Here is a 27,419-nt window from a genome sequence, read left to right as displayed (position 1 = left end):
TCAGTAAGCTCACACGCCCGCCAGCCTCACCCTCATGGGTGTCGGCAGAAGACATGAGACCCCCTCATTTGAGGAGAGGAAACAAAAGCAGCAGCCAGGGCCTCGCCGCCTGTGCGCGTGCCCAGGTCTCAGAGGGCCCGGTGACACCTGGCCGTGGCGCATCGCAGGAGAGGGACTGCAGCCCGTTCCCCCCGTTTTGTTTTTGTTTACTTTCCATCCACGTTTTAACATTTTATTACATGTTTTCCTGTAAGAACCCTCAAATTTTTGTATAATGAAGCAAAGTATTAGGTAGATAAATACTTTAAAGATTTTTTTCTTTCAACCTCACATATGTAAATGTGTGTGTGTGTGTGTGTATATATATATATATATATATATATATATATATATATATATATATATATATATTTTTTTTTTTTAAAGATTTTATTGGGGAATTGGGAGAGGGAACAGTGCTGGGGAATAGGGGAAGGGGGAACAGACAAGTTGCTGTCCTTTTGTTCTTCAGTCTAGTTGTGGAGGATGTCGCTTCACTGGCCCATGTTGGTATTATCATTGCGCTCTTCCCGGGTGAGGCAGTCGCTCACCAGCCATTGGACGGGTGCTCACGGTGGCTCTTGGCAGCTCACACCGGCTGCTGGCCACGCACGGTAGCTCATGGCAACCCACGGCAGCCCCACTGCAGCCTACGCCGTCACCGGCGACTCACGGGAGCCCAGCTCCAGGTCGAGCTGTTGTTCACCATCTTAGCTGTAGAGGGCGCAGCGTGACTGGCCCCCATGTGGGATCCCAACGGGGGCCCTGCTGCTCAGAGCTGGCGTCCCAAGCCAACTCCTAACCAACGCTCCACTCGGATGGCCTTATATTTTCTTTTTTAAGAAGCTAGTCTGTAATGTCTCCCTTCACTGGCCTAGATGCTGCTAGGTGCTCAGTGCAAGCCGGCCTCCTGGTTTGGTATATGTGACTGTTACCTGGTACCTGGAAGTGTTTAGAGTTGTGTGATGTCCAAAGAGACCTTTCATCCCTCTGCTTAACATTTAGCAGCTAACATGGTCATTCTCCTTTATTTACGTTCAAAAAGTTGGTTTCTTTCATTAAGAGAGCTTCAGAAATGGAAACTGCATCACATCCAGGGATGTACTGTGCTTTTCTCCAGCAGCTGAATGCTCTACACACTCAGTGCAATCTCAGTATCCCCCCAGGAAATCGGCTGTCAGAACAGAGAAGTGTTTGTGAGCAGTCAAACCTGGTGTTCGTATTCTCAGTCCCTGGTCATGTTCAGGCTGAAACGTTATGAGATGATAATATCAGAGCTGTTCGCTGAAAATTGAGCTCTTATAATCTCCCTCAAGAGTTGGAAATAAATTTTAAAATGAAGCTTCCAGTGTTGTCAAAATCAGTCACAGTCAAAATCAAGTTGTCGAAAAGCTGTCTCAAAATTCATATTGATGCTATCACTTAATAGGTTTAAGCTGGACTTATCACCCTAGCTGACAGTTTCGTTTCAAGAGGCAAATACCATTTAAAGAATGGGAACTAAAATATCTGAGGCAGAAAAGACGAGGGTGATCAAGTTTGGGAATAAACAAGGCACACAAAAGATGTGTATCAAAAAAGAAGAGTTGACAACTAAAATAGGGGCCCTGGAGGATGGCAAAGAAATCAACTATTTGCTTCAGAAATAGTTTATGTGACTTACGTTATTACTTTATTTCAAATGCTCATAAACCAGTAGTTTCGTTATGCTCCTTACAGAGCATCACTCTTGAAAGTTTAGGGAGTGCTAATGAAGTTCATTGGAGCTAGAAACACATTGTCTCTTACACAGTACAATAGATATGTACTGTGAATGGATGAATGCAATGATTACTTATTGCCCTGTGGGAGGTGATGCCTCAGTTGATACCTAAAAAGTTACACTAGGTTAAGGAATTTACCTTCAGTGGCCTTGCAACACATGGAGATAGATTTGTCACGTTTACTGTGCTATCTTCTTGAATTTATTAATGTTTATATTGTATATTGACATGAAGTGATCATTGAAACCAAGGGGACAAACATTTAATATTTTAGAGTCTCCTTTGGTAATTTACCTCTACTTATTTATGACAATTTGAGAAGTCTGGTATGTTTTCATTTATACATCAAACTGCCATTTTTTCCCATCAGTATTTATTACTAGTGCATCTAAAAGTTTTCCCCATCTTCAAACGTGTATCCCATCCTTTCATTTGCTGTCAGTTTGAGTTTGCTGGGAAGCAGACACTGAGATGAAGTTATAATCCTGTGAAACACAGACAGGGAGGAAGCAGGACTGGCCTGGAGATCCTCAGGCTGTGCTGCGGACGTGGCAGGAGCCTGGCGAACCCACGGAGGCGTTCCGGGCAGAGAGCCGGCGGGGGCGTCTCATGTGGGGCAGATGTGGCGGGAGCCAGTCGGTGCCATGCTGGCTGCTGTCTGGGAGCTGCCTGACGAGAGCATGGCCTTGGCCCGGCCAAAGGCACGCAGCCCGTGCCTGGGCCCAGGGCATCCGCTAACTGCCCGTTCCTCCGTGAAGGGAGGTCTAAGCTGCGTACTCCGTGCTGCCACACGTGCATAAATATTCAAAATCTCTGTGTACTTGCTAATATTGTAGAACCTACAAAAATCAGTGCTGGTAACAAAAAGTCATGTGACTTCCAGAGTTGGACCTTTACTGAAATTTATTGAATAACTCACCTATAAGCAATATGGAAATTAAAACTTAATCCAAACAGTTGGCACTGGCATAGACCAGTGGCTTAATCACTGATCCTTGACATTATTTATGTTGTGGGTAGTAAGTGACCTGCTCAGTGAAATACTGTGTTCTTTCATAAGTGCCCCCTATCGGGTACCATGAGCCAGATGTGGTGCGGGGGTTCCTCGCTTCACCTGTGAGTGTGCCAGAACTCCAGATGAGGTGTCAGCATCTTATGTACAAATCAGAGAAGGCAGGCCCAGCTGACTGACCTGCCCAAGATCGCACAGCTGATCACCGATAGAGCTTCCTCCTCCCTGCTTCTCCCTGATGCCAAGGAATTCTAGAAAGAAAATGTGCTTCATGACACCCTTTTACCCTGAAGTGACCTCGGGGGACGCATCGACGCTGACCCGTGAGAGCCCCAGCAGGCAGCAGCCAGTGGCCAGTCCAGGGTGGGCTCTTTCCCAGGAACCTCTGCGGCCTCAGGGAACTCACCTTCTCACCTTTTCTGTGCATGTCACAGCGAGGCCTTCTGGTGTTCGGATCGTTGGTCTGTGTCATCTCCACCAGACCCTGTCATCGCGGGGTGACGCTGTGTAAATGCACAGGGGTGGCTGTGTTCCCAGGAAGTTCTGTTTATGGGGACAGCAGCTGGCAGCCCCACGTCACTGGCCACTGTGATGGGGCAGACAGAATATGAACGTGTGAGCAGAGCGCTGTGGATTCTGAGGAAACAGCTGTAAGTAGGTTTCTAAGCCAGTGAGTGAGGGCGCCTGAGGATGCAGTGAAGAAGGCCTGAGCCGAGTGCAGCAGATCTGTCCCTACACAATCCCCGTGGTAACTGGAGTGAGTGCGTGAGGGAGGCGAGGACGCAGGCTGGTCGGGAAGCGGACCTCGGGCACTAGCTGAAAAGACCTGGCCGGGGCACAGGTGTGTCTGCCGCCGTGTGCTTCTGCCAGGCCTCACTGCAGCGCTTCCCACCCAGCATGGTGACAGGTGATGGCTCCGGCAGCGACAGTGACTCAGTCCAAGGTGCTGGGAAAGCCAGTGTGAGTCAGCCTCTAGGGAGGCGCTGTCCTCTTGGTAAACGTTTAAAGAGTCCTCACACCCTTTTCCTTGCAGGAATAAGCATTAGCTTAAGAATTCTTAATGGGGCTACCAGCTTAATGTCTGTCTGCTCTGCTGGTCCCTCAGTGCAGGATAGCTGGGAGCCTGGGCGTGTCCGTCCATCATCGTGTCCACAGACACTGGCCGTCACAGGCTCTCAGGGGACAGACAGTGAAAGGGTGGAGGAGGGGTGGCTCTGCCTGCGGAATTAGGGAGTAGATGGTCCCCAGCACTCTCCTCAGCCCCAGGCGTTCTGACAGGTTGTCCTTTTTACTGATACAGCTTCTAGTCTTTAACAGACCTGTTGACATTTTCCTCAGCGTTTTGCCAAGTACAGTGTCAGTCAGATGGGCTTTTCCACTTGCTCCACAGTGTGTCAGCCTCCTATGGGATCCAGTCAGCGCCTGCCTTCTGCCAAAGAGGCAGCGTTTTCCCTGAGAACCAGACCGTCTGGTGGTAAGGCAGTGGAAACTCCACCCCTGCAATGTTAAGAAAAGAAAGAGTTGAACGGGAAACTCACGTACTCGGAATCTAAAAAATAGGAACAAAGTCGCTTTAACTTTGTAAGTGAAAATCTCACCTTATCAAGATACAAAAGGAATTATGTAATTGTGTTTCCTGAGTCGATCCTTGAGAATTAAGTGTATAATTCGTAATCATTGTTATTTTCCTGAATTCTATGCCGCAAATACTCAGCAGGCACGAGGTTGTTTCTTTCTCATTTTATGTGTGCAATTAACTGCTGGGGTCTCATCGTGCACCTTACAGCAAATGTTTGCTGATGAATTTTCTGTTTTGTTTTGCTTCTTTAAAAGGAATATAAGTCCATTTTTAAAAATCCCCTGGAGTTTGCTCCTGACAGAAAAAAACATAAAAAAACCCCAAAAACCAACAACAAAAAACGCAAATTGAGGTCTTCTGTAACTAAAGGCTGATTTCCCTTGTTCTTGATGGAAAGCACTTTATCAACAGCATGGGAAAGTATTTCCAAAATGCAGTAAAGAGGAAGCTTCTCTATAATAACACAAATGTCCTGGAAGAGCTGTCACCTTTCTTCTCTCATCCATTGTCCTCTCCTGAGACACCAGGACAGGTGTAAGCTAAGCTTCCGTGAGCAGCTCTCACACTGCAGGCACCGGGCACCCCGGGGCACTGTCGGGGGAGAGGGGATTGCAAACAGGTGCAGCCGGCGTGGAAGACAGTGTGGAGGGTCCCACAATATTAGAAGTAGGACTGCCACGGGACCCAGCCATTCCACTTCTGGGTATTTATCTGAAGGAGATGAAAACACTATTTTGAAAAGACGTGCGCCCCCATGTTCATTGCAGCATTATTTACAACAGCCAAGATATGGAAGCAACCTAGGCGTCCACAATCCACAGATGGATAAAAACAAAGGTGTGGTGCACATATGCAATGGCATATTACGCAGCCATAAAAAGAATGAAATCTCACCATTTGTAGCAACCTGGATGGACCTAGAGGGCATTATGCTCAGTGAAATGTCAGAGAAAGACAAATATCATGTGATCTCACGTATATGTGCAGCCTAACAAACAAAAGTATTGGATAAAGAGAACAGATTGGTGGGGATTTGGGGGGAAAATGGGAAAAATGAGAGCAGAGGGTCAAGGAGTACAAAGTTCCAGTTATAAAATAAGTAATTCCTGGGGATACACTGTACAGCATGGCGACTACAGGTAATAGTACTGTATTGTATGTTGGAAAGTTGCTGAGAGAGTAAATATGAAAAGTTTTCATCACAAGAACACCAATTTGTAACTTTGTAACGTGACAGATGTTAACTGGCTGAACCGTGGTCATTTCCATTCATGCCCTACACCTGGAACTAATAGAATGTTAAATGTCAATTATATCTCAATTAAGAAAATAGATATGGGTGGAGAATTTTCTCTGGAAGGCACTGGTGGCTCCAGGACAGAAGGTCCCAGCACACTAGGGATTAACGCAGGCCTCAGGGACATGCGGAGAGGTGGTCCCCACGGAGCGGTGGGCGTGGTCTGCCAGGGGGCAGGGCAGAGGATTGTGTTGTCTATAGGTGATTTTACAACATTAAAATTTACTACAGTTTACCTTCTTTCTAGTATTCTCCATGCTTGGGCAATTTTGAGCAAAGGTAGACCTAAAATTCTCCTCTCAGTAACCCCCTTAAAAAGCAGGACCCAGTAACAGCTGGAAGAGGAGGGTGACTCCACTGGTAAGACTGCAGGGGCATATGGGGTTTTTCCAATAAAATGAAAGCGGCGGCCCAGAGGAAGTGCCTAACAGAGCAGAGGCTATAACCAGCAAAGGCATCACATGGCGGCCGGGGTGCGCAGATCCCGGGCCCCTGCATCCCAGCGGAACAATCCAGGGGCCTGGGTTCAGAACCGTTGCCTTGAGGCAAGTTGTAGATGTTTCCCTTTCTTAATTAACTCACAAATTCTGATTACATTACAAAACGTAGTTATTCATTGTATTCACGTTTGAAAATAGCACTGATGTTTCCAAAATAATGTCCATATTCCTGTCGCGACTGCTGCTAAGTTATTTTGTGCATTTCATGCCAAATCATTGTAAACGCATCAGTAGTAGATATACTCTCAGATCTGACATTAAATTGCTGTATTCTGCATTTGGACTTCCTCCATACAGGGAACAAGTACTGGGTATTCAAGGACACGACCCTGCAGCCGGGGTACCCTCATGACCTGATCACCCTGGGCAGCGGAATCCCCCCGCATGGCATCGACTCGGCCATCTGGTGGGAGGACGTGGGGAAAACCTATTTCTTCAAGGGCGACAGGTCAGTACACCTTCCCGTGAGCAGCACTTCACTGCTGTTTAGACACGGTGTCACTCGTCTGTGGCAGACATGGACGGTTGATGAAAGAGTTGTGTGGGTATCAGTGCAAGAGTTATTGGAATAGTACAGAATGCTCAAGGTAAAGCTTCCTCTAATTTACTCAAATAATGTGACTTTCTTATGGATGTAAGTAGCTGGCGTAGCTGTCTCTTCTCCCTAACCTTACCTGCCTTCACGCTGTGTAGGCCCTGCCTGGATGTGCATCCTCCCAATGCGTCTTCCTGTAGTTTTACTGATTTTATTTTAGAAGTACGTTTCAGCCAAGGCTTTTTTTTTGCTTTACTTTGCACCCAGTTAATTGTAAGCACTTTCAAGTAATTTCAGTTTGGTCACAAGTTGTGCTTACTTAGGTAGCAGCGAGAGGCGTTAGGGGCCACCCAGACTCTGACCGGGCTCAGGACGAGCAGTGTGATGCAGCCTCCCTGCTCCGCCCGTCTCTCTCCTTTTCTTTCCTTCTCGGACGTCACTAACATGGTTTGTCAAGTAAGTGAATTGTTAGCCGTGCAACTTACAGTAGCTGCCACATACACACGGGTCCAGCCCTGACCACTTTTGACATATATTATGTGTAAAACAGAAGTTGAAGGCTATATATTTTATTTAATATTAGCTTAAAAAGTAATAAAGATGAAAAATCAAATTTTAATGACATTATTACTAGCTGGGTCAAAATGTGACACTCATAAGTAACCTGTTGGTATGCAGGGCTTAAGTGTGCCATTTTACAAGTAAATTTAAAGTGTACATACAAATGTGCATGTGAGCGATAAGCTGTCATGTCTAATCACCTAGCATTGAGTCTCCCTTAAAACCTCAGCTTAACATAAACCTATAAAATGTCTGCAGCTGTAGGAGAAAAGGAAGGACATAAACCTTGTTTATTTTGCAATTTGCAATTCTGATTGCCAATGATTTGAAACACTTTTTGTCTTTGGACAAAAAGATCCTATAATTTGCCTCCATAGATAAGAACATACTTTTAAATGTATTCGGTTACTTTCTATGCATTATTAGATTTACATACATGTCTACAGCAGTATGTTCAGATTTTAACTCACTGTCATGAAGCTAAGATTTAGCTAAATCTTCCTTACCAAATCACAAAACAAAAAAGGTCCATCAAAGGAAACTTTTATTAAAGTAAAGTACACTTAGCGCCACAACAAGTGTATGCCTCTCAGGAGACGTAAGTGTGGCAGAGTAGGGATGGACAGTGAAGACGCTGACCGCATCAGACCCCTGAGGGTGGGCAGACTTCTAACAGCCTTTAAAATAACAGCCCTGCAGGCTGTGAGAGCCCAGTTCCTCCGCTGGTTGTAACTGCTTGAATATAACTTCAGAACTAGGGTCCGTGGAGGCGTGTAGGGTCTTTAGGGGTGTTTTTTTTTTTTGGCAGAAAGTGGGGGCAACAGAAGGCTGAGAGGAGGCCCTGGAGAAGTTAACTCCCCAGGGCCGACACAGACGCTTCGCTTTCCCGCAGCACTATTAATGAGGGTTCCACAGATGATGATAAAACTGCCATTTTGTTATGCATGCAGGTATGACTTTTCAGAATGTTTCCATTCTAAAATTTTAGCACTTACTGAAAAAATCACGTTTAGAGCTTAAACTGGACTCCCTCAAATCAGGGTCGTCAGTGAAGACTAGATACCAAACTTAAAGACTTTAGTAAATGGAAAGGAGTTTAATGCATCCATTTCCTACTTGAGAAGCTGCATGCATCAACAAAACATGTGGAAGCAGTACTTTGAATTTAAGTCCTGTTTAAATAAGTGCTGTTATAGGTTTTAGAAACATAGTGTGTGATCTTAGATGTTATGAGCTATGGATGTTTTATAAACAGATTACATAATTCTATAAGTCACAGTGCTTATCAGTACATTCTTTCTACATTCACAGTAGGTAGAGAAGACAGAAGCTGTAGCTCAGACATAGAAATGACAACAGGTTGTCACTTCCATACAAGAAACAAGGGAGTCCTTCTTCCTTAAAGACATTGCCTATTTGTCTATTTAGAATACTTAACAGTTTTTTGAGAGAAAACATACTGAAATGTATTTGCCTTGACTTATTTCTCCCACTGGCCTCCCTCTGTTATAAAAAAACCGCGGGAGGCCCAGGTGAGTGTCCCTGACAAGCTGCAGGCAGAGGCCCTTGGAGACCCCCGAGTGTGATGACAGCTGAAGAAGATGGTTCCATGGCTCTGTACACAGACATGCAAACTCACGTGACACTTCTAGTTTCACCATGTCACTCGGTCCCTCAGGCTCCCACTCACCCTTTTCTTCTTGGGCTGTCATTTGAAACTTGGATATTCTCTGATCCTCATAGCATTTAGCTGTAAAATGCTGTTTCTGAATCATCTCTCGAATCTTCTCACCATACTTCATTCTAAGCTAACCTTTGAGAAAGTTAAGCTGTTTTCAAAGAAAGAAGACAAAACATATATCCAGTTTGGTTTTATTACTATTATTACCATCAGTAGTCAAACAGGAAAATATATTTCTTTCTTCCAGATTGAGTAGTGTGTTTACTACTCAAAAAATTATTTAACAGTATATTTTCAATTCTGTTGCATTTTTAAGACTGTTTCTGAGGAGTGAAAGTTTGCATGATTATCTGGGTTTGAAAAAAAGGAACAGACCAGTGTTTTCTGTGGTAACTTAACAGAGGCAGGTAGGCGTGACTCTGAGTGAAAAATGAGACAGAGTATCATGAGGAAATGCTGGATCGCGTCAGTAACCCTTGGAGTGTTCAGGTTGAGTTCAGTACCCAGCAACATCCCACTAACGCATTCCGTTCCAGCATTTTCTATGCCATTTTGTCCTTCTTACAGAAGGACTTTAAGAAAACGTTGTATAGCATTACATGGACAACTTTTCTTATGGATGTGACTCATGGTCTAGTCTAAAAAATGATGATTAAATCTCATTTCTAATAATTATTTTGAAGCATTGATTTGCAATGCTTCTCTCAGAGAGTCAGCAATTGAACGTTGTAACTGTACAGTAGAGATCACTGTTGTGTCAGAAGAAAAACTCTGGGGTATTATCATAGCCTTGATCATTTGTCGACACTCTCTGAACAAAATCCCCCAATTTTTTCCATTGTAACAGCTACACTTTAAAACTCCAGATGGTTTATTTATACAGTATTTCATCTGAATATGTTAATATACTTCTCAGTGAATCCAGAAGTTCAGTTTTCAGGGAGGAAAAAAAATCAGTGGAATGAGCTTTCTTGTTCATGTTGAAATATGGTCAGATATGTTGGAAATTAAAATGCACACCTGTATTTCTGAATGGGCTCCAACACCTTCCATCAGGCAGGTCTGGGCACAGAGGACGCGGGTCCCATTTGGGTTGACTGGACACATAGTAGCGCAGCTGACACACGGCAGATAACCTGGGTGCACACGCCTGTGTCGAGGTTTTCACACTGTGACATGCTCCCAAATGACAGCATTGCATTATCTGCTAGCAGACAGGGAGGCACGCTTTCATTCTGACAAATTCAACCCAGAATTATGTTCCTACGAGAGAGTTCACATCACAGTAATTCATTCTTGAAACGTGACCTCCATGAATCTTATGTGCCCGGCGTGTAACATAGGTGCTCGGCGTGTAACATAGGTGCTCAGACAAGTTTGGTGGGAAGTGGGTCAATGTGTCCTAGAACAAGGGAGGCTAGGGGGGGTCATAGTCCCACGCGACTTTGAGGGATCAAGCGCAGGCGCCGAGACAGAATGGCAGGTGGGCCCCACAGGAAACCTTTGTCAGGAGAAACGCGGCAAGACCGCGGGGCTGCTCCAAGTCCGAGAACGCTAGTTCTTTCCAACTCGGCAGCATCCAAAGGGAGGCAATGTGACTGTCACTGTCTCCGAATAGTAAGGAGCCCAGTGCTTTGGTGACTGAATGAGTGACCGTAGATAAAATGACGGATGCACACAAGTCGACCTCGCAGCTCAAACGCCATGTAGCCTGTAGGTATTGTCACCATTTCTTGGAGGACACACCTGGTTTCTCAGGACGCAGTGATCTTTCTTATATCACGTGTGGGTGTGATCCCATTGTCCCTGACAGTCTAAATTATTCTGAACTTCTAGGTCAGCAAAACTTACATCCCATTGTCCCAAGTTACAGGTCATGTCCCCTAAAAGTGCTATTTATTGTAAGATCTATGACTATCTAATCTGTCACTGAGGGTACCACCCTGCTCAGTAAACCTTGACATAGTATGGACGGTGAGGTGCATGCCGATGTTTAGACACAAAACATGAGAAAATGCTTGGCTCTTGAACACGTGGGTGGCCTAAGTGATCCTAAGTGGAGACGCTCAGTTTGCTCCTGGACCTCGCACAATTCCCTGAAGCTGGCGCAAAGGCCGCCCCGCGGAGGGTGGGAGTTGGAGGCAGGCTCCCGAGGGCTCTGCCTGTTTTTCTGTCTGCCCCCGAGGACCAGTCAGGAAGTACCCTACCGCCCCCACTCACGCTGTCACCTCACCAGCAGCTTCACCCTGAAGCTTAGCAGCATCTGACCTTCACATTCCTGAAACCAAACTCCCGTTCCCCAGGGCACCCAGGCTGGCCTCCCCCATGACCTTCCCTGCTGAGGGCTGTTCTTACCGAGGTCCAGGCCCTGCATTCTGGCGTTAAAGCCCCTTAGTTCTCTGATATCCTGCGTCCCATCCACTGGGAAGCCCTGTGGGTTTTCCCTTCACAATAGTGTCTCCAGCCCTTGCGTTACCATCGGCCCACCGCCCCCACTGTGGCCCACGGACTCTCAGTGACACGCTAACTGGACAGCAGGGCCGTGTTCCTTGCAAAGCAAGGCACCTCCTGAAGCCCCTGTGGCCCGGTCCGCGCTGGCCTCCCATCTCTCGAGAGGGAGCCTGAAGGTCTGCCTGGTCCCCGCTCTGACCTCGGCCCTTTGCGCCCTCAGCTCTGGTCACCCGAGCCGCACCGAGGGTGCTCTCGCGTGTGCCCGCGGAGGACCCTTTGATGGGAGCAGCCCTGCCTGGAATGTTCCTTCCCCGAACGACACGGGTCGCTCCCCCTCCTGTCTGCTGCCTGCTCAGAGGCCAGCTTCTCGGACAGCCCTGTGTGTGTGCGAGCTCACCACGGCTGACCCACGTTCCCGGTCGCTGTGTCTGCTCTGCTGTCGTCCTGGCGCTGACGGCCACCTCGCGTGGGGTGTGCTTACTGATAAGTGGGCTCTTTGGCCTGTGACCCCCACGTACCCCAAAACAGAAGCCTGAGGAGAGCCGGCCGGGCACATCTGGTCTGCTCGAGGCTGTATGTCCGGCACCTACAGTAACGCCAGAACCTTGGCAGGCTCTCAGTTCGTGTTGCATGAAATGGATGAACGAGGATGCTGTGTAGGAGGATTTCAGAAAGTGTTGTGCTGCCTAAGTAAGATTTTTAAAAAATGAAAACCTCTCCTTTGTACAGAGGTCGATGCTACCCTTTAGGAGTATAAATATGCTTAGCTTGTATAATATAGTTAGGTAGCATTTCTTATTAATTTTGGAAAACCGAGCAAATATACAGAAACATGCTTATTTTTAACATATGCAGGAAAGGAAACAGAGCAGGTGCTTTGTGTCGCCACCTTCCCGGTGGCGCAGGCGGGGGCTTCCTAGCGGGGGTCACTGCCTCCTCTCAGCGTGTGTGTTGTTGTTGTTGTTATCTTTTTTAGGTATTGGAGATACAGTGAGGAAATGAAAACCATGGACCCTGGGTACCCCAAACCCATCACCGTCTGGAAAGGCGTCCCCGACGCGCCCCAGGGAGCCTTTGTGCACAAGGAGAACGGTACGCGCATGCGCGCCGCGCACTGCATGCCTCACCGCTGCCGCCCGGCGGACGAGTCAGTCGTCAGCGCGCCGCACTGCGACTGCGCGTTGCCGCCTCTGCCGGCGTCCGTCCTACACTTAGGGGTGCTCTTCGCTCCAGATGGTTTTTAACCTCAAACTATCTTAGTTTATAAGAAAAAAATAAAGGTAGCTTTTTAAAGGGAGCATGTGATACCATTGAAGTAACTTCACCTAATTTTCTATTGAAATTCATGTAATAAAGATGGTACTAACACGTACACCGCCCAGGACCTGGTCACAGGGAAGTCGCAGGTGTCGCCGAAGCCCAGAGCCAGCTGGTGGGGGTTATGTCATGGGATACGGCTTCCCACGCGTGTCGGTGCACAGGGAGGTCCCGGCTCCACGGCCCGGCTGCTGGGGCCCCGCGGGGACGCTGCCGGAGGCGAGACCGGCCTGCCGCGGGCTCACCGCACGTCTGAGCGCTTTCCTCCTCATTCGGGGATTAATCAGTAAACAGGACTAAGCCACAGTAACTAATTCAAAATAAAATCGAAGAACAGCGTCTCAGGACACAGGAAGGGAAAGAGAGACCATTCTGAAACACGGAGAGAAAGCACCCCCCTCAAATGGCGCATAATAGGAACCAGGAGAAAAGAATGTACCCCACAGGGTCCTGCTAGCATGAAAAATCTCTAACATCAACAAGGACAAAATAAACATCACTTACAAGAACCACGCTATCTTCCACGTCAAGGGTGCATTTTGTCAGGAGAGACGGTTTCCTTATATTCAGAATTGCTTTCTTGTCACACAGCGAAGAATAAGTCTGTAAGATAGTAACACAGAAGGGAAGCATGCTGAGAAAAGCAGTGCTCACAGGGACACGCAGCACAGACGAGCCTCAGCACCCCGGCTCTGGACCCCCCCCCCTCCTCCTTTCTTATCCCTCAGCCTGCGCTCACCTTCTCTCCCTGGGGGGACCCCACCCCGGAATCTCAGATTACAAGTCCATTATCCCCTCCTCTGTCAACTTGCCCAAGGCAGTCACGGCTTAACCACTTTGTCCCTGCTGTCATTCTAAAATGTCCCTCCCTGAAGTTGAGGTCTCCTGTTTGTCCAAAACCCTATTCAGACCTCATGCTTGTGGCTTCCTACCTTACACTCAGATTTTAGTTGCTTCCCCGGTATTTGCATGAAGGAGAGCAAGCTCACAGGAGTAAGCAGACACCTGTATAGTTCTATTTACATTCAAAGTCACTCCCTGTACGGCTAAGTGGCAGTTGGCCATCATAAAGTCTGCTGACGGGGCCCTGAAATGCCCGTCTGCTTGCCTGCCCTGCCACTGATGTAGGACTTTGTTCCATGGCGTCCTCTCCTAGTGGTAATAATAATTTTTTAAAAGTCCACAAGCTTAAAATCCAGCTGTAGATTTCTGAAGGATGTATTTCATGTTAAGGGGAAGGGGCCTTCCTGTGTCACCTGCTGGCACTAATTGTGCCACCTTGACCATGGACTAGGCATGCTCGGTGCCATTTACCGTGCCTGCTCATTATCAGTTGGTACATAAATTCACTCATTTAATGTCCAATACAAATACCTCTTTACATCATTATGATTTATAAGCCAGTATCAGCCAGTTTTAAGAAACCTACTCCTGAAAGTGGCAGTGAGAAGATTGTCCCTAAGATTGGAGACTCCAGCCTCCCTGAATGTGCTCTAATACAGGGTCTCCAAAGTGAAAGTCAGCACTGTTCTCTACATTGTGTCACCAAGGTACCTGTCAGGCTCCGTGCTTCCTTCTGTCACAGTGGACAAGCCTGGCTTTCACCTGTAACCATCATCATTCAACATGTTCTTATTTCCCTTTTGCCTCTTAGCACCCGAAAATAGCTATAGCAACGCACATGACACTTGACTCATGCAGAACAGAGAGGAGGGACTTGTTCCCGGCACTCCCTCACCTGACAGTGTCTGAGACAAAGGCACGAGCTTGTATTTGTACTAAAATACAAGTGGTAATGAATTTGCATGGCCCACCTTCAAATCATCCTGCCCTTACCTGCAGTCAAGCCCCACCTCCTAGGCCAGCGGTTCTCCACCTTTCACAGGGGTCGCCTGAGACCATCGGAAAACATATTTTCAATGGTCTTAGGAACCGAGACACTGCTCCTCTATCCGTCTCCAGGCCCACGTGCAGATACGCCCACATAAGAGTACCCGGCGACCCCTGGGAAAGGGTCGTTCGACCCCCAAAGGGGTTGCGACCCACAGGTTGAGAACCGCTGTCCTAAGGCAGTCTCTATTCCCTCCTTAGAAAAATGCAATTTTACATGCAGCTGTCAGCACTGTTGCATTTTATCTTGCTGATTACAGCCTTGTGTAGCCTGTTATAGTAGATTTGACTCTTGATTCTGTTGACTTGTAGTAATTCTCCACCCCATGCTCACTCTCTGTTAAAATCTATAGGTGGGGTTCAAACACATATATTCAAAAGATTCAGTTTATTCATTCACATTTTTACTAAAAACCCTAATTAAGTTCTTACCAATAAGCATAAGAGCAGAAAACAGAGACGACACATGGGCGCTGCAGTTTAGGAAAGTCACCAGTAAGACTCTGTCAAATACAAGAGGACAAGTCACCAAATGATACAGCACACACAGCCTGACTGCTTTCTTCCTCAGAATTTCTCAAAAAACAATCATTTAGGTAAGAATTCATCTGAAGTAGCTACTCTTAGTTAGCATATCTACAAGATAACTTCTTAAAAGGGAAAAGAATATGAGTACAGAAACATTTTCTCAACCAACCGACATGTCATAAATGGCAAGAAAAGCAAACCTAAGTTATTGAATGAGATGATTTTCGTGGGACAGGTATCTACCACTCAGATTCCAGGCCACTCCTCAAATACCCTTATCGAACTCCTACTGCTCAGACATCTTACCTCTAACAAGTGTGCTCAGTAAACTAGAACCCTACTTCTGTGTCTGGAGTGTTACATGGAACGGGCCTGCCGAGCTGATCACTATGAAGACGGAAGCTTCTGACCTTCTCTAGGATGCCAGTAGCTTCACACTACTCAGCTTTGACTGGAAGCTAAGGAGGGGGGTACTCGCAGCTGCAGGCTTCCAGTTGATAAGTGCGTGCGCCTGACCTGCAGGGCTGTTGAACCCTAGATGAATGTCATTACTCAGTTTTGGTCACCCAGTGTCCTGTTGCATGGCAGGCCCTCCATGGGTCTCCCTCCAAGCTTGTTTAGTAATTACACTGGATTTCATTAGTGTGAGCTGATACCAGGTCCCTGCAGAAAAATTTGAACCCACACACACCTGTTTTCACTTGGCAAGTTGCTCTGATTGCAAAACCGACCTTCGAAATGAAAAGCAACAGCAGATTTTTATGGCATTGACACAGAGCGATTTCCAACACGAAGTGACCCGAAGGATGGTCTGTCCTAGCTGAGATTTCTTTGATGGCTGTCAGAGGGCTCCTTTATTTGTTTGAGGGGTAATATCAATCACAGCTTGTACTGTTGAACCGAGGAGTATTTGTTCAGACACGAGGTCTCTAAAGGAGCCAGTCTCGGAAGGTACAGGAGAGTTTAGGCTCGAGCACAAGAGCTGCTTTCCCGAGGCCTGAGCCTCAGCAGCTCTGCCTGAAAAGTACAGGAATTAACTCTACCCGACGGGGTGGCTGTGAGGGTTAGAAGACGGTCATTGACCAGTTTTTAACGCAGGGCCTCTGCCATAGTACGTGCTCAATAACAGGACAAAGAAAACCCTCACTGAGGATGAGTTAGAATAGGCATACGATTCAAAATGTGTAGCTCCCAAAACATAGTTTTTAAATAATTATGACATTAAAACATTTCAGCTTTGTTTCTTGAATTTTATCTTTAGAGTTAACTCCAAGGAGTGTAGTCACAAAGAAACTTGACATGAAGGGGTTATAGGCAGAAAGCAAAAGCTGATATACACCCAACCAAAACAAGAAAAATGTACAGACCACTGCTAAGAAAAGCACACAGATTAGTAGCTTAGTTGTCACAAGCCTGCAAAGTCTGCTATCTGAATCCATAAATGTTTGGAACATGAAGCATGTGTGTTGCCAGTTACTTGAGCCTCCCACATGCCACCTCCCCCACGGAACATGTTACTGGGAGGTATTACCGATAGAATTGTGCATTTACTTATACTCGTCCTTGTTAATTCTTTAGAAGGATTAATATCGGCTTTAGAAGTTCTATAAATGATAGCCAGGTGACATAATATAACATGAGCTAAGCAAACAGGAAGTTAAATGAAGAGGCAAGGAGAGGAGACCCTGGGCGTGACCCAAGCCCAAACGAGGCCAGGGCACGGAACACTCCAAACCCTGCCGACGTGCGGCTGCTGGCCGACGGAAAGCTCACCAGTTCCTGAGTTATGGTTTGTTGTGACTTCTTGTGCAGGCGACACAGGCAGACCTGATGTTTAGCAGGAGCAGGACCTTCCCGTAGGATGCTGACTGGCCCTCCCCGGGAGGTGTCTCCTTACTGGGAAGCCTCCTCGTGGTGTGTGGTCCTGGGGAAACGGTGCTGCGACCTGAGTGTGTCAGCATCTCAAACATGGGTGACGCTGTCACACTGGTGTGGGGCTCTGTGCCAGCGGTCCAGTAAGCGAGCGGGGGGAGGCGGGTCGGTGTGCACAGCCCCCTACAGAGAGTACATCTCTCAGCTGGGCCTCCCGAGGCGCCACAGGGCACAGCTCCTGGGCCACAGTGGCCAGACCCAGACCTGTCTGCACAGACGGCTGGGCTCAGAGGGGCATCTGCTCTCTGCACAATGGAGGGGCTCTCAAATACATTTTATGTAGCCTACTGAGTGAAACTTCTGTGCACGTGTGCTTCCCCAAATAAGCGGTTCCTGTGTGTGCTGTCCCCTCTGCCTCCAGGCTTCACGTACTTCTACAAGGGGAAGGACTACTGGAAATTCAACAACCAGATACTAAAGGTGGAGCCGGGATATCCCAGATCCATCCTCAAGGACTTCATGGGCTGTGACGGACCCACAGACAGGGACAAGGACGGACCCCGCCCGCCCGACGACGTGGACATCGTCATCAAGCTGGACAACACGGCCAGCACGGTGAAGGCCGTGGCAGTGGTCATCCCGTGCACGCTGGCCCTGTGCCTCCTGGTCCTGCTCTACACCGTGGTCCAGTTCAAGCGGAAAGGGACGCCACGGCACATACTGTACTGTAAGCGCTCGATGCAGGAGTGGGTGTGAGGGCCCAGCCTCTGTCCCAGAGTTGTGCTAACTTGAGGTTCAAGACGAGAGCCGTTATGCTGGTTCCTAGCTAGGAGCAGGCTGGCGGCGGCCACGCGGGGCTGCCGGTCCTGCACGTGAGTGGAAACGCAGCCGTGGGGAGGCTCCATGACGCACAGTACCTGCCGTCCTTCAGCCCCTTGTCGTCCTTCGTCATTCAGTTCTAGGCCTTTCCTCTGCACGCTCAATGCCCAGTACATTTTCAGGAGTAACTCGAGAAGAGGGAAAAAAAGAAGAAAAGATTCTTCTCAAAGGTTTCTAAGGCGATTTTCCTTCTGAAGTCTGAGCCCAATTCTGGGGGTGGGGGGGGGAGGGAAGCAAAATGGAAAACCCACGCATTTTTGCTTTAAAGCAAAGAAAAGTTAAAGAGGTGAAACAAAAACCCACCACTGAACTTTCAGGAAAGTGTGAAGACCCAAAACAGCTTTGTCTCCAAAGAAGAGAGCGCTCTGACTGCTCGGAGCGTCCCGTGCTTCCTGGTGTCAGGCGGGGTTCGGGGCGCATCGGGACGCTAGACTGTCGGACAGCCGTTTTCCAACGCAAGGGGCCAAAATCTCTGCAATATAGTAACAGCCTTAATGAGACATCCATTTTTCGTTTTCTACAGCTGGTCTCAGCCATGTCCTCCGTGTCCATAACATGTAGACTCAGAGCGGGATGCACATAGGACCTTCGGATCGTCCGCAAGTGTTTCCGCCCTTCTGCCACCTCGCCCGTGTCACTGTGGTGACCCCCCCCCCAAGCTGTTTTAGGCCATCGCCCCGGCCTTCCCTAGTCTGTCAGGAGTATTCGTTAGAGGGAGAAAGAAGCAGTATGTCCCCAAAGAGGTTTAAAGTGCCGGTTGTCTCAGATGGCGATGTGACACGAGTGACACATTGGGGTAACCCTTTGAGAACTATCAGACCAGCGTTCGGAGTCGCAGGGTGGTCAGTTTTGCTGTCCGGTGGATTGTAGGATTGGGCGGTGGGGACAACAGGCACAGCTTCAGGAAGGTCAGGTTTTTAAAACAGATATCCTATAACCCATGTAATTTTTAAGCGATTTACGGTACTACAGAAATGCATTTATGACAAACAGAGATGATGTTACTTGCCAAACAATTTCCTGGCAAATAAAAAGGTATTTTATTAAGTATCTTGTAAGAGTGAAATTTTATTTGAACAAATGCTGATAATGGCCTGTCATTTTTTTTTCTTTTGTTGGATGTATCGAATTTGTTTTAAAACCCATTGCATGAAAGCTCAGTGTGCCTTGGTCCATGCGGGGGCTGCGCCATCTGAAAGGTGCACGCAGAGAGGTGACGGCTGAGCCCCCATCCCCTGCTGCTCAGCTGCCATAGTTCTCAAAGGGTTGGCGTGGCTGCCGGGGTCGGCACCCATCTGACCACTGATGGAGCCTGGAGACCACCACGGCCTTTCTCTGTGGCTGTGACTTGTCCTAGCAGCAGTGCTGTCACTTTCACGTGGCCTGCAGAGCAGATTTGTGCCAGTGTGTTTTCCTAGAGAAAAGCCAGCACCTGACAGACCTCACTGTTGATTTTCAGGAGCGGCTGCTTGCAGGTGGAGGCTTCCGGCCACTGGGCCGTGACCCTGGTAGAACCGGCCCGGAGGAGCCCCAATAGCCAGACACTGGCTTTGTGGGAACGCCCGCGTTTGAGGGGCTTCGCTTTGGAAACAGCGAGCAGCTTGCCTTGAACTTGATTTCCGACCTGGTGACTGTCACTAGCAACAACTTACACGTTATCTTCTGTGACAGTCGTCCCTGGAGAGCCCTGCTCTGTGTGTCTGCCCTCTGACCTCTAACTTGCAAACTGGCACAAACAGAAGGACGCCCGGTGTGGCTTCTCCATTGGCGTGGGAACTGTTCTCTGAAATCCTGGTGAGTGGGCGCCGTTTGCCTCAAGTGGACAGAGTGGATGGCAGACGGACAGGTGGACACTCTGCTCTCAACATGCACCCCAAAAAGACATTCTGTAGGTAGAAGGGACTTTCCATTTTCCTTTAATATGATTTCAAGTCTGAATTCATCATTTTAGTACAAATATAAAACTGTAAGAAAAAAAAAATCCTTAAAATACTTGAATGACCAGTGTGGCTTTTATGTGAAGCAGGAATTTTATACTAGTGAGAGTTTCTTACTCATTTGCTAATAATACTCATTTCCAGATGATTTTTAAGGAGTGTAGGTATGCATTCTGACTTGGAAACGGATAGGCTGGCTGCCGTGAATTTATATTTATCCTCCATATAGCATGGAAATGAGAATGCCTTTCGGTTACATGTTATGACTGGGTTGGGGAAAACATTTTGGAATCACCGTGGCATGCGGCGAACCTTGCAGCTGTTATTTCTACAACCTGGACACGTACAATGTCAGGCTAAGAAAGGAGGAGTGGATTTGCAGCCAAACATTCTGCAGTGCTTAGCACGTCAGGGCGGGTTGGGGTACGTGTGTGAGGGCCGCCACATGGGGGGGCTGCTTGGCCTGCAGCTTCCCTCGTGGTCTCTTGTGGACGGTGCCGGGGCTGCAGCCGTCACCCCACCGGGTAGGGGACTGGGCACAGGCTCATGCACACAGAGCTGGCTGGGGAGGGTTTAATCCTTTTAGTACCTTGATGTCAAGGGGAAAAAAATGGCTGGAAATTTCATTTTGCTAAAGATTCAACTGAGGAACTGCGGCATTTTGGGACATGTGTGAATAATCACTGCGGAATTCCATCAACACTGAAAACTTACTTTCTTTAAAATGAGAAAGAAACCGCAGAAGCAGCAGTCATTTGCCTCTTTACTCACTTGTCACAATATCCTGATTCATCCTGAGCCTCAGTATCTAAGGGCTAGAAAATGATCGTGGCTTTCAGAGAAAGGGTTGTGCCCTTGTGCCTGAACCCTGCACATGTCAGGCTCCGCGTTGCGTCGTGTTTACCTCAGTGAGATGAGATTCGGGGGATAGGAAAAGGCACACGTGGCTTCTCTCTCCACTGGGGCGTTAAGCCGAGAGGTCGCGGGAAGAGGACCGTCACGTGTGACAGTCCCAGCGTTGGGGCCCCACGGGTGCCCTGCAAGCCGGGCTCTCGGATGAGGTGCTTCCTCCTCTTCCCCTGGGATCTGGGAAGCAGCTCAGCGCTGTGGATCCACAGGGGAGGGGACAAGGGCTGACTGGCCAGCACACAGGACAGGGACTCGGAAGCAGTGGGGACTGTCAGAGGCCAGCCCATGACGGGCCAGTCCAGCATCTCGGGAGACGCGCGTTGTCCAGCGGCTGTCAGCGTGCCGACACTGACACATGGGAAGTGCAGGCCCAAGCTCCCCCCACCGACAGGAAAACAGCAGGACCGCAAAACTAATTCTCCTTCCTTCCACGGTTTTTCTTTGCTTCGATAGAAACACTCGTGGAAGCGAGGTGGTGTTCCTTACATACACTGAGCTTATCATTTTAGCCATCATTCTGTGTGTGGTTAGCAGGACTGGGTGAAGCACTGGAGACGTGGTCAGCCTGCCGTCCATGGAGCAGACCGGCCACGCCAGCCCTTAGCACGGGAGCAGAATTTCGCTGTCACCCGTCTCAGGACACGGGTCTGCGGACGTGGGGTCAGGTGCTCCTCAGCTGCGAAGGGAGCAGATAAACTAGAGGACTCTGTGACAGCAGCAAGGATGACATCTGTTACAGGTCAGAGGGCAAGACTTTCCTGAACCAATGTGACAAATGACTGTTTATAAAAATAATGACTAAGTAACAAAGGGACCGACGGCCGGATTAGGCAGATGTTCCTTTCATGGCCGGACTGCGTGGTATTGTCTCCTGTTGCCACATGTTTTGTGTTCCACACACTGTACACCTACTTTCGTTCCCTTTCTCTGGCTGATTTAAAAGCGTGACACGGATGAGGACATTGCCCAGCTTCACCGTGGCGGGGGGGCACAGGCTGGGCCCCAGCGGGGGTGTCTTAACACTGACACCTCTGGTGGCTGCCGACACCCGCCCACCTTGGGGGCTCTTCCAGGGAAGAACAGTGTCCCTGCTGATGACACTCAGCGTGCTGTCTGGGATAGACAGTGACACGGGAGTGGTGACAAGAATCTCTGTTGTTTTTGGCTGACTTACTGCCACCACAGGCTCTAGCTCCCAGAACACTACGCATCTGTTGTTGGTTCCATGTCGCCTAGGAGAAACCACAGCCACATCAGAGAAGTTCTATCAGTTACATTTTAAAAATGAGAACTTCATAGATAGAGAAAGCAGCAGCCGGCATAGCGCCATCATAAACACGACAGGTACTTGTGATGTAGATCAGTATTGGAAATGGAGGGAGAGGAAAGGGGAGTGTTTTGAGTAGGAAGGTGCAGGCGGCACTCCGTAATGCTGCTGGACTACTTAGCGAGAGTAACAGCAATGCAGACAAAGGAGCAGGCTGTCCTGTCCGCTGAGATGGGCTGTGCACTGGACATAGTCAGCCAGCGGGCCTGAGGGGACGCTGCTGCCCGGCTCTGCCTTCCGGGCGATCGGGTCGGAGGTGGGTGTCGGCAACCCCAGCTGGGCAGATGTGTAGTGGCAGCTCTCCTGAGGAAGGCAGGTCCTAGGGGAGAATGTCCCTCCACCCTCAGAACACAGGACACGTGGCGTGGTAGCAGGGATGCTGCTTCGTGCCCCAGTGTCACTGACTGGTGACCTTTTCTTCCATGTAGCATGGAAACCACTTCATGCCTTCCTTTGCTTTAAGTCTGAAATGATTCTGAGCAATTTCAGGTCAGAGTAACAACATCCAGTTATAAATATCTCTTTCCACATTTTATACATGTGTCTCCTTTGAAATGGAAGCTTATAGTATATAAAGCGTAAGATCACAGGCTGATGTGACAAACTCACAGAAACTGGGTGAAAACCAGATGTGATATTGTAAAATTTCTGTCAATTTTCTGATTGAATACTCAAGTAGCAGCCTTTGGTTTCTAAACACGACTGTGAGCTGGTAACTAGATATGACCTGCAGCGTTTTTAGAACAAAGCTAATTCTTACACGCACTGAAGGCCTGAGACCCTGAGGTTGTCACACAGCCCCTCTGAGCTACGCACAGCGGATGCTCTAAGGAAAATGAGGGTGTAACCAGTAGCTCATGGTCGGTGCATAACAGGTATAAAAAGTTATGGATGGAAGACGCTGAGTTCTGAAGAGCCGACGCCTTTTCAGGGTAAAGAGCAGCGTGTTTGAGACTGTATCTTACACTAGGCGTAAGCGTCAGGCTTGACGCATGTGTTCGGGGCACACGGGCAGCCGATGGTAAACTAGAACAGCGTGTGACCCACGTAACGGCCACGTGTGTGCTCTGCTTCAGAGCTGGACTGACACAGCCGTAAGAAGGGAGAAGGAAGCCAGTGCAGTGGAAATACGGAGGCAGGGTCACTGTATCACGTTAGGCCACTCAGCTTCGGAGCAAGAGGTCATTAGCCCTTACAGAGCCGCAAGGACAGAACAGGGCCACGAATGAAATGATTAACTCCTTCACGTACGAAGATGCTCCGTGAGTGTTTTATCCTCTGAAAAAAGACTGCTCAAAATACAGACATTTCTGTAGCACTCAGTTCATAGCTACTAGATCCGGGCATAACCCTTTTTGACAGCCTCGCTCCTAATGGAGCTTTGGTGACGCGTGACCACGGGACGCTTTGCCTGGGCTGGGAGAGGGTGCTGCTTGCCCTGGCTATCTTTCTCATGAACGCGTGCTTCTTGCCAAGATGTGGATGAATGAGGCCGGGTATGAGCTGTGTCCTCAGTGTCACTAGGATACACGTGTGTTTTGCTCCCGTGATGCCAGTGTGAACGCATTTTCTCTGTCTCTCGGCAGGCGGGTCGTGAAGGTAAAATGCACTTCCCTTGAATAAATGACTCAATCTTTAAATCATGTCCTAGTTTTCGCTGCCACTGAAATAATAGTATCACGAAGGCCACATTATCGCCTGTCTCCTCACAGCTCTTTTTTCCTACTCTTGCCTGGATAAAACAAGGTTTTAGTTCTTCCTGTCACTTCTTTTGTACCTGACATGGAATCTGTTAGGCCTTTATAGGGTCCTCAGTGCAACGTATCACAATCTGAGTTACTCTGCTGCTTGTAGACGTGACATCCCCATGCACCCCCTGGCTTTGCTGCTCCTCCAGTTCTGACATGATGTTTGCTGTCTGTGTGTCACCTGAAAATACAGACGGCTGGCAGGAGCTTGGTGCTTGTGCTGTCGTGTGCAGTCTGTGCTCATGCAGGCCTTTCCACATCCACCTTCTCCTTTTTATACCGGTTTGGTTTCCCTTCCCTTTGTGAGGAGCAGAGTGGAGCACCATGGCACGTCCGACGTGGTTCCCTGGAAATGGCCTCCACCCTCATGCTGTACTCCTGTTGCACGTGCGGACGTAGCCTCCCCACTTCCACACACCCTCTATCCTCGCGTGGGGCTCTCCCTCTTTAGAGCTGTCCCCCTGAGGAAAGTGAAACGCTGTCGCCTTTGGGAAGCCAGCTACAGACGTTTGCTTTCGGAGAATGTGTCTTAAATAATTATACAAAATTAAATACCATAACATAGTGTTGTTTAAGGAACATTGTGAGTACACGAATGCCCAAAACCTCGATCCTTGGGTCTGTTTCTCTTTATGTGTAAATTACATAGATGGTAAAGAGAGGGCGGGGGGTGTGGGTGGCAGCTCTGTGCTGTGTGTCTGCATCGGCACATCTGTCACCTCTATTTTCAGGGGTTTGAGACTCACCCATTAACACTGGCTTTGGGCTAAAAGTCATGAAAGATTTTCTCTTAAGTATAAAATTTTAAATAAATATATCGTTTTTATATTATAGGAGGGAAATAAATGGAGTTTACTACTAGTTTACTACTCGCGCAAATATAACTTTGAATAAACTTAGTTTTTTGGCAACATAAAATCTAATTAGTCCAGAGTCTATGGATGGTTTTCTAAGAATCAATCACTGACACTGAGCAAACCATCTGCTCCATCAGTGTAGTGACCTGTCTTCGAGAGGTTTCCATACTGGCTTCCTGGCACTGACGTCATCCTGATTGCAGTGGTGGGTCAGCACGATGATGAATGCGGCCATGGCCACCAAACAAGGTCAATGCTACCCGAGATTTGGAAATACACAGATCACTAGAGAGATTCAGGGGGTAGGAGAACCCCATCGATTTAGTCAGATAAATGCTATATATATTTTAAAAACTGCACATTTATCTTTCAGAGTCAGAATGAGAAGGGAGAAATTACAAAGGAAAATTGTCTCTTGGGTAAACAATACACATTTTATAGCCTCCTATGAAAATCATTTTTTCCATTCTCTATTGTGGTTGTGGGAAGTTGAGAGAATGCATAAAATTAATGCAGACTTCATTCAAATAACATTGAACTGTGAAGCAGAGAAACAACTAGAAAATTCAATATTTCACCCATTATCTTTTAGTCATCTGACAACACTTTATTTCAACTCCCACGATGTGTTCAGTTATAGGGAGTGTTGAAATCTAACTTTAAAGTTCTGGGTTCACATTACACTCAGCACGTTTCATTAAGTCTTTGACAACATGTAGCCTCCTGTGCAAGGAAAGGAAGACGTAGACTCCGTCTGCCGGACGGTGTTCATTCAGGTTTGTGAGGTGGCGGGGGTCTCTGTCCGCACAGGATCCTACATGTTTGTACCGCCCTAAACCCGGCGTATGTTTGGTTGTTTCAGATAGCTTGTACTGACAAACACAGAGCTCATTTGTGTGCAAATATAAGGCTGAATCAATGGTGCTAAAGTGTATTATTACTGTCAGATACAATCCGGCAAAATTCTGTGGTGCTTAATTAATTTTTCATTGGCTTTACTGGATCGCTGCATTGAACGGTGTGTATTATTCACGAGCTGTCTTTATCCGTAAAGCAAGGCCTCGTACGTACCACTTGGTTAAGTAAACTGGTTGATTAGTTCATGGACCAGCTCACCAAGCTGCCATCTCTAGACTCTTTGTACTGTTGTGTCCTTGAAGGTCAGGAGGTCATGCCATGAACCTCACACTGTAGACCATCACCAGGACCAGACTCTCCCACAAGTGCTTGTGTTTATAACATGCGTGTCACGAGCTAGGATCACCCGCATGGTACCTGCCATGGCGGTCGGAGTTAAGGGCTGTGCCGTGATTTTTTCTGTATTAATTAATTCATATTTATGTTTCCATTCAAGGAGGGGTTGGGGCAGGGCGTGTCTTACCCTAGGGAAGGGTTAAATGGCTTTTTATACTATTGCATCGTCTGTACTCACCACCAATTCATTGTGTTGTAATTAAACTGTCAATAAATAAGAGAACAGAGAAATGGACATTGTGGTTTTACTCAGTGAATGATTCACACACATTTGGGATGACTATTCAGGCTGTGACCGATAGCGGTGGCCATTACTCTCCTGGTCAGCATGGGACACAGAAGGAAAATCCTGAAGTAACTGAGGCCCAAAGCTGCCTTGTGTCTGCTTGAATTAGCAAGTATATTCAGCCAGCCATGTCACGGGAGAACTGTGTGACTGCCAGCTAGGTGGCACGGCTGTGACCCAGGACGGGGCAGGAAGCGCGGCTGCACAGGACGTGTTCTGGTAGGTGCCCTGGGTGGGGCAGGGTGTGTAGGGCGTCACCACAGGGAAAGAATAAAGATCACTTTCTGGGTAAGTGAGGGCGCTGCCTGACTGGGCAGCGAGACGGCAGAGAAGGTAACGCGTGAGAAAACAAGGAGGCGAACAGGTGAACAGCAAGAAAGTAGCGTTTTAGGCCAAAGTTCGGCTCCTGCAAAGGCGCACAGTGTGACAACGTAGCACGTTTGGGACAGTGAATTATTCTGGAAAGGGAACTCCATGTCCGTGAAGGAGACGCGTGAATGTTAAGTTCACAGGCTGAGTCACAAAGGGATCAGATGCCTCTACGTCTTTGTCACCGGCCATCTGGCGGTTCTGTGGGTGACCCACTACCCTCTCTTCCTGTGCTTGTTTTTGGCTACAGTCAGAGCTGCTTCTCAGGCAACTGAGCCCCCTGAGTGGAGGAGGAGCAGGAACGATGGACTTGTCTGTCCTGGTGAGAAAGGAGGGGACATCCTGTCTGTTTTAAAGAGGCACATATTTGATAGTTAATGGCACACGGGGGCAAAACAGGATTAAATTGTCACCTGGAATAAGGTGCAGTTGCAGGCCAGGCTTTGGGGGGGGGGGCAGACACTACCGCACAGTTGCAGGAACGACGTGTGGTCACCACAGGCTGTGGGGCTGGCAGCGTCACTTCTAATATGTGAAAGCATCAAGAAGCTCGCAGGTTGGAGCCACACTCGCTTGGCTTAGGTGTTGGCGAAAACTAGGGACTATGGGTTTCTTAGCTTTCGCAGACAAGGGTCTGAACAAGCCGGCACGAGGCCCTCGCCTCGCCCAGTCTGTAGCTGGATTTCAGGGCCCAGTAACTCGGCCCCATTAGACCTCTCGTGTGAAACACAGGGTTTGCCCTGGGTGCACACAGGCCACCGAAACGGGAGGCGAATGGGATCCGCAGCCCCAAATTCCAAGGCCCCTCTGAGCTCCTATTCCCCAGCC

General features: G+C 48.1%; 1 protein-coding gene and 1 long non-coding RNA gene across 9 annotated transcripts in view; one reads left to right on the top strand and one right to left on the bottom strand.

The window, feature by feature from the left end:
- The window catches only part of MMP16 (matrix metallopeptidase 16), a 451,752-nt gene extending 425,594 nt beyond the window's left edge, over positions 1-26,158 (top strand). For 7 of the 8 annotated variants that reach the window (XM_019651642.1, XM_019651638.1, XM_019651640.1 and 4 more), the window contains 3 exons: positions 6,488-6,638; positions 12,395-12,510; positions 17,447-18,954. In XM_019651642.1, the coding sequence (XP_019507187.1) occupies positions 6,488-6,638; positions 12,395-12,510; positions 17,447-17,781 (602 nt within the window). In that variant the 3' untranslated portion in view covers positions 17,782-18,954. Of the gene's footprint in view, positions 1-6,487; positions 6,639-12,394; positions 12,511-17,446; positions 18,955-19,363 lie in introns of those variants that run through there. The other variant, XM_019651641.1, reaches the window with a different exon arrangement.
- On the bottom strand, positions 2,213-17,439 carry LOC109387592 (uncharacterized). The gene is made up of 3 exons (XR_002125040.1): positions 15,058-17,439; positions 13,240-13,338; positions 2,213-4,311 (listed from the first exon to the last, which is right to left on the bottom strand). It is a non-coding gene; the product is annotated as an uncharacterized LOC109387592 (long non-coding RNA).
- Positions 26,159-27,419: the final 1,261 nt, after the last annotated feature.

Source organism: Hipposideros armiger, unplaced genomic scaffold, assembly GCF_001890085.2.
Source record: "Hipposideros armiger isolate ML-2016 unplaced genomic scaffold, ASM189008v1 scaffold_163, whole genome shotgun sequence".
NCBI lineage: Eukaryota > Metazoa > Chordata > Mammalia > Chiroptera > Hipposideridae > Hipposideros > Hipposideros armiger.
The sequence above is the reverse complement of the archived record's forward strand: the minus strand, read 5'-3'. Positions and strand labels throughout refer to the sequence as shown.